Source organism: Rhincodon typus, chromosome 5 (genome assembly GCF_021869965.1).
Source record: "Rhincodon typus isolate 14 chromosome 5, sRhiTyp1.1, whole genome shotgun sequence".
In the NCBI taxonomy this organism is placed as follows: domain Eukaryota; kingdom Metazoa; phylum Chordata; class Chondrichthyes; order Orectolobiformes; family Rhincodontidae; genus Rhincodon; species Rhincodon typus.
Window position 1 is genome coordinate 86,680,235 of NC_063336.1, and position 12,462 is coordinate 86,692,696.

Genomic DNA, 12,462 nt, shown 5'->3' on the forward strand with positions numbered 1-12,462 from the left:
ACACACCCCTACACACACACACACCCCTACACACACACACACCCCCCACTGCACATACACCTACACCCCTCTACACACACACCTACACCCCCCTACACACACACACGTGATTGTCTGGGATCAATTTATGTTTGCGGATACATTTTATATTGTTCAAGTAGCACACAATTTATGGATAGTCAGTCAATATTGCATTTTATAAATTCCTACTGTCGAAATAAAAACCCATCTGACTCCAAACTAAAACACAAGCAGATGCTAAACGACATCTCACATCTCATATGCATTGTCTGACTTAAAATGTCTCCTCTTCTTTGCACTGATAAAACCTTTAGTTCTTGCCGACCATGACTGAAAGGAATTCGGGGATTTACATATACATATTAATCAATTAAAACCTTCTACTGATTAAAAATAAACAGTATCTTTGCTTTGTTTAGCACATTCTCATCAATGGAGAGAACCTTTGATCTTTTACCCCTAAATTCTGTGTCTGATACTACCTCTTTCGCTAACATCTGAAGGAGGACTGAGGCTCTGAAAGTTTGTCTTTTCAGATAAACCTGTTGGGGTGTAACCTGGTGTCATGTCGTTTCTACAAATGACATAGAGAAGACGAGGAATGGGGTGCTGCTTAAGGATTATGAAGAGCCAAGAGTAAATTAATATGGAGAAAGACATGGATAATCTCTGGAACACTACCTGAGCCACAAGCAAACTGGCATACACTAAATAAGATTCAGAGTTAAATCCATAGTTCAAAGATTAGTGTGGAAGAATTGGATTTAGATTTATGGGACTCTGGCATTCGTGCTGGGAAAATATGGAACTATTATGTTGAGATGGTCCTTACCTCAACTGTGATGGGGCAGTATCCAAGCAAATCATAACTGTAGAGAGATCTTTAAGCTAAACATGTGTGCGGACCACATGAGGTCAGGTTCAATAAATTAAAGATAAAGGATTTGGGAATACATCAGGGTATCATAATAAGTTATGAAAGTACAATTGCAAGATGAGAAGACAGAACACAGAACACATAAACATACAATTCACCAGCAGATCAAGTCAGGGTGTTTAGGAATGGTGAAGAGACAGAATTAAAGGCTTTGAATCTGAAGACATGCTCCATACACAATAAATCTGATTAATTTATAGCACAAATAGAAATAAAGATGCGTGATGCAATCGCCATTACAAAGACATGTTTGCAGGTGACCAAGGCAGAGACCTGACTATCAAGAGATATTTGACATGTTGGAAGGCTGTAGGGAAGGTAGGAGGTGGTAGTGTAGCTCTGTTATTAAAGGACAAGTTTAGTATAGACGTGAGAGATGGCATTGATTCAGAGAAGCAAGAGGCAAAATCAGTTTGGGTGGAAATGAGAAATAGCAAAGAAAATAAATTACTAGACCCCTAATAGTATACACAATGAAATTATGTGTGAGTGAGAAAGATATTGTGATGATTCAAGGCAATTTTAACCCTCATATAATTTGGTGTAATCAAATTGGCAAAGGTAGCCTAGAAGGCGAGTTTATGGAGAGAATTCATGACAATTTCTTGGAGTAGGTTGATTTAGACCTTAGATCGTGTAATCAAATAAGATTAATGATCTCATAGTAAGGAATTTCTGGAAACAGTAATTGTAACATGGTAGAAATCCACATATAATTTGAGGAATTAAAACATGAGTCTAAGCCTGTCATCTTAAGCTTTAATACAGGTGACCAAAAATATGAAAGAGGAAGAAAATACAGTATGAGGGAAGATGAGCTATAAAATGAAAACAGACTGTAAGATTTTAAATATAAGAAGAAAAATTAGGCTAAAATAGCAAATAATTGCCAGAAACAAAGAAATGGTGAAAGCATTAACCTTCACTGTAGAAGACATAAAAAGCATTCCCAGAGTAGTCAAAAATCAAAAGGGAAAAGGGAGGCAAGAACATAAAACAATCACTATCATTAGCAAAAAGATACTGGGAAAACTAATGAGACAAAAGGCTGACAAGTCTCCTGGACCTGAGGCCCCCATTCTTAGACATTAACATAAGTGGCTGGCAGTGGATGTATTGGTTGTAGTCTTCCAAATTCCTTGGATTCTGGAAAAGTCCCAGCAGATTAGAAAACAACAAATCTAATATCTCTATTCAAGGAAAATGGGAGACAAAAACTAGAAAACTACAGGCCAGTTATCCTAATATCTGTCATTTGGAAAATGCTAGAATCCATTTTCAAGGAAGTTGTAATAGTTCATTTACAAAGTCAGACTATAACTAGACAGTTAACATGGTTTTGTGAAGGGAAAATTATGTATTACAAGTTTGTTGGAGTTATTTGAGGAATTGACAAGCAGGGTGGATGACGGAGAATCAGTAGATGTACAAGTGTAGGAGATGCATGGGAGCACCACCACTTGAAAATTCTCCTCCAAGCTACACAGTATGTCTACTTGGAACTATATTATTGTCATTGGTTTAAAATTCTAGAACTCCCCACTGAGAGTGTACCTATGCTAGATGGACTGCAGTGGTTCAAGGATGTGGCTAACCAGTACTTGCTCAAAGACAGCTGGAATCAGAATTAAATATGGCACAGTCAGTGACACCTACATCCCATGAGAGAACAAATTTAAATAACTGTTGTGTATTTGGATTTCCAAAAGGCATTCGATAAAGGTACCTGCACAAAAGATAACTGTACAATGTAAGAACTCATGGCATTGGGGCAAAATTTGAACAAAGCCAGAGAGTGGTAAGCTAAACTGCAAACAGAGAATCGTGGTAAATGGGACATTTTCAAGTTGGTAAATTGTAACTACTGGAGTGCCACGGTGCAATGTTTGGGCCTGAACTAGTTAGAATCTATACTAATAATGTAAATAAACACACCGAGTGTGGCTAAATTTGCTGATGACCCAAAAGCAGTTAGGAAAGAAAATGGAGAAGAGATTACGGATAGTGTACCTTGATGTAGATAGCTTAGGAGAGTGGGCAAAATTTTGGCAGAGAGCATGGGAAAGTGTGAGTACGTCCACTTTTTCAGGAAGAATATTATTTTAATGGCGAGAGATTGCAGAACTACAGTTCTGAAGAAGTCATACTGGACTCAAAATGTTAACTCTGTTTCTCTCTTCACAGATGCTGCCAGACCTGTTGACTTTCTCCAGCATTCTCTGCAGTTGTTTGTGATACAGAGGGACCTGGGTGCCCCGTTACATGAATCAGAAGATGTCAACAAGTAGGTAGAGCAAACAATTGGGAAGGCAAAGAGAATTTGGCCCTTATTGCAAGGGGGAGTAGAATATAAAACTAGTTAAGCATTGCCACGTTTCTGCAGAGCTGTAGTGGCAGCATATCTGGTACACTGCAGACATTTCTGGCCTCTTTTAATTAAAGGAGGATATAACTGCATATGAATTTATTATGAGGCAGCACATTACACTGATTCCTGGACTGAAGAGGTTATTGTAGAAGGAAAGGTTAAGCAGATTTGACCTTTACTCATTGGAGTTTAGAAGAATGAAAGGAGATCTTGTTGAAACATACAAAATTCTCAGAGGATGTGACAGGGTGAATGATGGAAGGCTGTTTCCCTTGTGCACCATTGTTTAAAAATAACATTTCTCCCATTTATTTTTTCTTCTGAGGTTTATTAGTTGTTGGTTTTTTCTTCACTCCTGTCATTGAATATACTCAACACTAGGTCAGGCACAATTTTTGATTGACAAGGCAATCAAGGGGTATGAGAGACAGAGAAGCAAGTGGAGTTATGGCCACAGTAGATCAGCCATGATCTTACTGAATGATGGAGAAGGCCCAAATAGCCTACTGCTATACCTATTTCTTAGAATCTTACGATCTTAAGATTCTTCTGAGAGGGCTATATTTCTTGACTCTCACCCATTTTATTGGGGCAGTTATATTTTTTGCCTTGCTATTTTCTCTGGTCTCAAATGCAATGCACATATCTCACGCAGTGCAAAGCTAAGGCCAAGAAGAACAATCCCGTGTTTAGTGACACCCATCTGCCTTTCAAAACTTCTTAGCTCTTTGTATTGCCCCAACCCATTAATGAATGTTCTTTCACTTCTTGATTGAATAGAAGAAATTTTGTTGTCAGTAAGTGACTCTACTCAATGGCAAATATTCACATGATGTTTTGATGTCTCCTTTCTTGTTGGTTATAAATTCATCATTCACTCTCTTCTTTTTATCCTCACCGCACTGATATTAAGACTCAAAAGCTCAGTCATTCTTTTCCACAGAAACTAAAACTCTAGCATCTCTCATTATTTCCCTTCTGTTACAACTAATTGGTATTTTATTCCAAGTTTGGCATCAATTCAACCATTATTCGGATTCATTTTGTTTTAAACCTTACCTGTTCCAATCTCAACAACATCTGGAAAAATAAGGAACCACTGAAACACACATACTCAAGACTTCCCTCTCTGGTAGGACTCTAAACCAACTGATTGTACCATAAAATTAGACAGAGCAAATTGTTAAAAAAACATACTTTCTTCCTGGGATGTGGGCATTTCAGCCACTCTATGTTTACTTTCCATTCCTAGTTGTCTTGAAATTTTGAAGGGGAACCATGTAGTGTCGACTTCATTCGCTTCGTGAATTAAATAACTTGCTACCATAGGTAGCAATCATTCTGTTCATTGTACAAGAGGAAACAGCAGCATGCCATTTGTCAAGTTACGGTGACAAGGACAAGAGATTCAAAAAAAAATCTTTGGCTTTTGTTGGTGCCTCAATTTTACAATAAGTCATTTTATTGATGAGGCCAATTTGCTTGCTTTAAAAAAGCTGAAAGAAGGTTTTTGAAATGGAAGTTTACCTCCTTGGAAACAAAAACAGAAATTTGTGGGAATAAACAGGTTTGGCAGCATTTGTAGAGAGAAAGCAGAATTAACATCCCTAAACATTAATTCTACTTTCTCTCTACAGATGTTGCCAGACCTGCTGGGTTTTTCCACAAATTTCTGTTTTTGTTTCTGATTTCCAGCACCTACAGTTCTCTATTATTTTTGTTTATTGCCTTGGCCTGTGTTCACCATTCAGGAATGGACAACTATGAACTTCCCAGCAAATTAATGATGAGTAGGTCATTTTCCCACCGATTGCAGCTGGGCCCAAGAGTTTATGCAGCAGTTGAGAGATAGTCTGATTTTAATGAGAGAGCACTGAGCCGGTGGTAGCCACCAATGTGGAATCATCAACAGCTGATGCCAGAGCACTGGCACTTGAAATACCAAACAGCTCAGCCATGCAAAGTCAAAGAACTGAATCAAAGCAAATTTGAACATACATTCTAAAGAAAGTCAAATGCTAAAGAGTGGTCCTCAGTTAGTAGAGCTTTCTAATTTCAACATTAATCTGACTGGTTTCAAACAATGTTTACACGATACAGTAACCAATGAAGTGTAATGAACTCTATTATAGCATCCTGATCCCGCAACTATTTAGATGTACTGGACTGTACTAACCCTGCTCTAAGTATTTTGCAATGTATTACATGGCTAAGTAAAATAAATTAAAATTAACAATATTTTTCCATTGTTTAAAAGAAACAAAATCTTATAAAAACTCCACAAATTAAGTTGAATGCAAATTCTGACTTAAATACCAACAAAATTTTCCGTGTGCTAAAATGAATCAACAACGTTACAATTTTTCTGACCAATTTCCTATTTACCGGATAAACGTGATGAACTGCTGTTTGGTGAACTATTCATGTCAGCTATACATCGGGTTGAATTGAAACAGTATGAATACAGCAATTCAACAGATGAACAGGATAAGATTATGCAAGGCTGATAAATCTCGATACTTATAATGCGTAGACAGCTGTGAATTATTTATTAGACTTTGAACAGTTCAGCTTTTCATTATGCTCTGTTGAACAATGGACTGCCTTTTGAGCATATTTCAGGCATGAAATGCTATAGTAGTCGTTTACTCCAATGCGAAAGTTTAATGATAAAATTGAGTCTGTTCTGACTATCTAATTGTCATCAGAATGTATCACACCCTTTACTTCCTTTACCCAATACCTTAATCAAAAGAGAAGACAGGTTAATCAGTCATTGCTGGCATATAATGCTGTTGTTATGGTAACACTAATTCGATCCACAAGGCAATAGCTCTTCATTTTATCATTTTAGGTTAACCTTTTCTGAAACAATGTGTAATTTTTGAACAATTTACATAATCTGCTTTCTTACCTCTTGTCAAGTGACAAAAAAAAAGAGACGAGCTCAGATTAGCTCGTTGGCTATAGGGCAGATTTGCGTTGTGGCATGATGCCAATAGCATGGGTTCAATTCTTGCACCAGCTGAGGTTACCATGAAAGACTCTCCTTCTCAACCTCTCCCCTTGCCTGAGGCATGGTGACCCTCAGGTTAAACCACCACCAGTCATCTCTATATAATTAGAAAGCAGCTCTATAGTCTGTTATAACTATGGTGATTTTACCTTCACCGTTTAATATTTTTCATTCATTTGTGGGAGTGGCTTTTGAGGTTGCACCAGTGGTCCCTAGAAAGAGAGTCTATTCCCCGGAGATCACTTTATGAGGAATGTTAACAGTTTCCTCAGGGAAACTCAAGATAAATAAGTAGACCTATTCACAACTGCTTTGGCATTAACCAGTTTTAAACATATTAACAGAAAGTAGAAGTAGACTTTTTTTTTCCTATTTCAATAGACTATACTCCACTTTTATTAATTTAATGAACTCAATATGCAGGTTTTCCAAGTTATGGATTGATCACACTCTTTTTTTACTTCCTCTGAAGCTACTGGACACTACAGGCACCCAAGGATCACTAAATGTTTATGCATTAAACTGTTGTAACCAGTTTAGGAGAAAATTGACTCTGGTCTTACCAAACAGACTTTGTGATGGACCACAAAAGAAGCGGAAGGGGCAATCCAGAAAACATGATACATCAGAAGCTGTGTATATTCCTTCGTGCATGCAAGTATCACTAGAAAGGCCAGCATTTATGAGCAGGCCTACTGTGTAGGTCCTATTAGGAGCCTACATACTCCCACCAGTGATTTCCTTGTTATTTCACATCTTCATCCAATCTCAATCTTCTGAGTCAAGATCTTTTCTCATTATAGAGCTGATTTCATCCTTTACTAATAGCGGTACACACTACCTTTTCCTCCTGGCCTTCAAAAATGTCAAAAACCCTTGAATATTCAGGTGCCAGTCTTGGTCACCTAGTGACCACATATGTACAATGGCCGTCATATCACACCTATTTATTTTTATTTGTACTGTCAATTCATTCACCTCGTTCTAAATGTTGCATTCATTCAGATAAAGAGAAATTGGTGACCACTGTTTCCAATACTTAAACCTGCCTGGTATCCACAATTGTTTTATGAGGGCCATGGGACACTTCATTACATTAAAAACATTAATACAAACAAGAGGTAATTGTTATTTAAACATTTCCCCCAACAAAATCCTTCCAAATTTCAAAAATCATACAATTTGACACAACTTCTTGCTTTTCTGATAACTTATTTCTGCTGGATGCTTTTGAGTTCTCTTTTAAATTTACACAATTAAACCAACATATTTGCTCGAATCATGTATAATAATGTAGAAAAAATAACAATTAAACAAAGGCAAAATTTCCACGAGCAACATTTCATTTACTGTGATATATGGAAGAAACATTGAGAGATTAGTGTACTGAACCAAGGAAAAGCCAATTTAGATAAACTTAGAGAGGGGAAATTAAGCATTTTTACAGGCCTATTAACTTTTCTCAGTAAATTTTAAAGTTTCTGAGCTTGTTCTGAGCCTTAAGTTGTGAATTACTGGAAATGATTATAGTTGTAAACATTTACAAAAGCTTATTTCAGTCTTTATCAACATATGTTATTGCTAACTATTTGCTCAAGTTGGTATCCCCATCTGCTTGTCGCTTGCTCATTCATAGATGTGCAATCTGCTCATTGTTCCAGCAATAATTCAATAGGGATTGTTCTTTATTTAAGTAAAAATAAGACTTGAGCCAATCAGATTCACTTTATATGGATTCGGCGTGAAAACTTACCCCTTGTTCATCGAGTTTCAGCAATTGTTCCATTACTTTGGGAGAATTTGAAGCTACCCTAAGGCACTGGATATTCACCTCAGGAATCACATACTCCAGCACCTCCTTCATAGGCAAACCTCGAGCTGTGCCGTGTCGAGCTGTGGATGGCACAGCATCTTCTAGCACAGCACCTCTGAGAGTGGAAAGCTAAAAACAGAAGGGAAAGAAAAAACAATATTTCACGTTGGGAACTACATCCTTTTGTGACTAAACAATCAATACACAATATACATACAAAATTCTACAATAGCTTGACAAGTTAAATGCTGGGAAGATGTGTCTTCAGCCTAGAGAGACAAAATAAGGGGTCAGCTATTTAAGACGGATCAGGATAAATGTCTTCATACAAAGGGTTGAAAACCTTTAGAATTTGCTTTGCGGAGAGTTGGAGATCCTCAGTTGTTCAGTATATTCATGTCTGAGATCAATAACTTTGGCTGCTCAGCGAATCTAGTAATAGCACAGAAAGTGTAGCTGAAGTAGAAGATCACTCATGATTTTCTCGACTGTGAAGGCAGTTTTAAAGGCTATTTCTTATGTTCCTGGAGTTTCTTTCGTTCCTGGAGTTTCTTTCAACTGTGCCTCTCTATTGCTTGTGACTTTTTTCAGCTGCATACTCAGACTCCTGCCTCTCTTTTTATTGTCTGCTATGCTCTTCTTTTCATGCTGTTCCCCTTCAGTTAAAAAACATCAATGCCTATTTATTAAAAAAAGGAGCAAGTATGTGGTCTTAGTCGTGGCACAGAAGCATAGTTAAAAGCACAGCTTGAGGTTATACATGACACTTAAGATAGAGCTCAAATAGAGACGGGATTGGTGCTGTTTTCAAGGAAACAGTTTGTAGTAGGGGCCAAAGACAATGGATTTGGTATTTCCAATATTGGAGGAAGATTTTGCTTAGAGTATGAGATGTTGAGCAAATTAACTTATAATGTCTTATAATTTAGTGACAATGCAAGTTCCAATAGAAATGTTGGTGAAATACAGCTGTGTGTTGTTAGCAAATGTGTGCGAACACTGGAGCTGCATTTTGTGATCATGTCGCTAAATGACTGCCATATCATAAAATACTTAGAAACTACCGGAGAAAGACAAGGAGCAAACTAACATAAAAATATTTAATCAGAAAAGGGTGATTTTCAGAGTGTTATGCATGATTTGGCAAGTCTGCAACAGTAACTGCCTTTAAAGAGGAGGTGCTCCGATTCAGAGGAGGTACATTCCCACAAGAGGTAGACACGACAACCAAAGGCACAGCCCCTAATTCACGAAAGGGGTAGAGAATAAAATTAAACAGAAAAGGAGGCACATGACAGATGTTAGGTTGATAACATAAGTGAAAACCAGGCTGACTATAGGGGAACCAAAGGGGAATCCAAAAGTCTTCCATAAATATTGAAATAATAAAAAGGTCAGTAAGAAGTAGTGAGGGATAATCAGGGACAAAACATATGCTAAGTAATTTAAAAAACTAATTGATAAAATCATTGCACCATTACTCTGATTAGACTTGAAACCACAATTACAGATCTTACTTTGTGATCTGTATTGTCATATAAAGGAGGGGTCATTATATGGACAACACAAGATTGAAGAAGCTATCAGAAATAAATATTGTCTAGTTTTTATGTGAAACTAGAGTTTTGAAAAGTTATCTTTAAGTGTACTTAATAACAAACAAAATAGTGGAATTCAGGAAATAAGCAATTTTTCAATAGTGGCCTCATCTTACTAATTGCAGCGGGTTTTGAAGCCAGGCTATAATGAGGAAATACGTCTCATGATACAAACAGCAATGGAAGTAACAGATTTTGTTAGATCAAAGATCTCTCTCATTATGTGTACGAAATACAGGCTCTGAGCAACTGAGATCTCTTTTTAAAAATGTGATGGAATATACTGCACTTGCTGAATGAATGCAGCTGCAATAACATTCAAGAAACTGGCGGTTCAGTTGACTGGCTTCCCATCCTCCACCTTAAATGTTCACTACTTTCATTACTGGTGCTCAGTGGCAGCAGTGTATACCATCCACAAGACGCACTGCTGAAAATTGGTAAGGCTCCGTCACAGCATCTTCTAAACCCACAATCTCCACTGCATATAAGAACAAATGCCATCCTAATAAATAAATATACTGTCATTCCTTCATTATCATTCGGTCAATGCCTTACAACTCCCTCCCAATAGCACTGCGGATGTTACTACAGCACAGGGACTGCAGCAATTCAGGAAGGCAACTCACCATTAAATCTTCTCTACGATAATTAGAGATAAGCAAAAATGCTGGCCTTGCCAAATGTAAAACAAACACTTGAGAATCTATCATTTGCCATTGCTAAATATACAAATGTGCAATGTATAAGGAAGTACATCTTTAAGAATAAAACTTTGATGTAGCATTTCTGCCTAAATGCACCCTTCATTGCAGTTCAATCATAATTTAAGTAAACAGCACTCAAGATGGTGGAATTTTGAATAAAAATTGTGTTCAGCACAGAATTTCTATTATCATTTGTATTGATTTGAACAGACTGCACGAGAAGTAAACGCTGTTCACAAAACTGGCTGTGCCCACATGGCAAGTTAATTGCAACTGGGAATTCCCACTAATTATGCTAAAATGTTTTGGCACAGGGACACAAATGGATACATTTTAAGAGGTTTCTTTCCCAAAAGTCTACTGCAGATTATTATCCCAATCTTGCCATGGGCTTTTAAAAAAAAATCATTTTCAGTAATTCAGTTTCAGATTACTTACAAGTGGTTTATTGGCATGGATTTAAAAGTCTTTTTTTGTGATAAACCCATTCAGCCAGAGGGTGGTGATTCTGAGGACCCACTGCTGCAGAAAGCCATGGAGACCAAGTCATTGGGTGATTTAAGGCAGAGATAGATAGGTTCTTGATTAATAAGTGAATCAAGGGTTACAGGGAGAAACCAGGAGATTGGGCTTGAGAAACTTATCAGCCATAATCGAATGTTGAAGAAGGCTCAATGGGCCGAATGGCCTAATTGTGCTCCTATGTCTTATAAATCAAATTTCATGAATTTAACATTCAAAAATGCCAAGTATTGGTTTTTGCAGTAAACTATGCTCTTTAAAAAAATTTAAAACGTTGCCAAATTGAAGTGGTTTAAAGCAGATTGTGTTCTGCAGTATGTAAATGAGCTGGAGCAGAAATTTTGGACAAAAAAACACTTTTCAAAATGGGTACAATTTTGAATGCAATTTGTGCTGGAATTGCCAATTGTGTGCACAGCAGAATCTCAATTATCTATGCCTCCTTCTGGTAAACTCTGAAAGGAAACTTCCATTATATACTCATCCCTCCCACATCATCACACTATTTTGGTTTGAAAATTTTCTTTTTTCTCTTTGCCTGTTCAATTGGATTTTGCACTCGTCACTGAAATTACAGGATTATCAGGACAAAGAAATGACTAGAATATCTTAGAAGCTCCTCTACCTACACTTTTGTAGGTAAAATTTTGTTATGCGTTTTGATCCCAACGCCATAAGGGGAATTGCTATATTTTGACCCTAAAGGAAATCTCCGTCTTGAAGCACATCAATTTGATGTGTGTATATATATATGATTAGTCTGACTCCTCAATCACCATATACAACTGTGAAGATTCAGAAAAGGTGATGACCATCCTTTTGTAAAACTGGACTGAACTCAGCTCAGTTCCAAGCTCTGGAACATGACTATCACTCCTGTTCCACAGTTGATGTTGCATCACTGACTATCCATACTGGCAATGTTTAATAAATAATTTAACGTCATGTCATTTAAGTTTATGGATTGGTTGCAATGTTTTGTTGTATCTAACTAGTGGAAGTTGCTGCCACCTCAAAAAAACTAACCAAAGCAAATGACAGCTGTATACTCACAGAATATAACCCAATCTCAAATTCTTGTTTTAAACCATAATGTCAATGTAGCTCAATCACCCACTTTAGCATGAACAAAATCCAATGTATATTCAAATATTTCTTTAAACTGGTAATCTGAAGTATCATACATTTGATACAGAGAGAGTCACACAGCGTGTCATTCCTGCTCTTATACAGGTTTAGGTGGACTAACTGAGATTGCAGTCAAACACCAAAAGCAAGTTAGCAAATTATCCAATGAGAGTTGGGGAAAAAAACAAATCCTATCTGGTTTATTTGTAAAATGGCGCCAAGCTTTCAAGGAAGTTTGTTTGGAGGCATTTGTTTGGAGAATCAGAACATTAACCTTCGCTTTGATGACAATATAAATAGGGAGTTTGGGGGTGCAGAGCATAGAGAAATTTAACAGGAAAAGCTGGCCTCT

General features: G+C 37.1%; 1 protein-coding gene across 1 annotated transcript in view; it reads right to left on the reverse strand.

Moving 5' to 3' along the window:
* The window catches only part of LOC109917628 (signal-induced proliferation-associated 1-like protein 2), a 401,246-nt gene that overhangs the window by 217,842 nt on the left and 170,942 nt on the right, over positions 1 to 12,462 (reverse strand). The window contains exon 5 of the mRNA XM_048597090.1: positions 8,096 to 8,284. Within this exon, the coding sequence (XP_048453047.1) occupies positions 8,096 to 8,284 (189 nt within the window). The remainder of the gene's footprint in view (positions 1 to 8,095; positions 8,285 to 12,462) is intronic.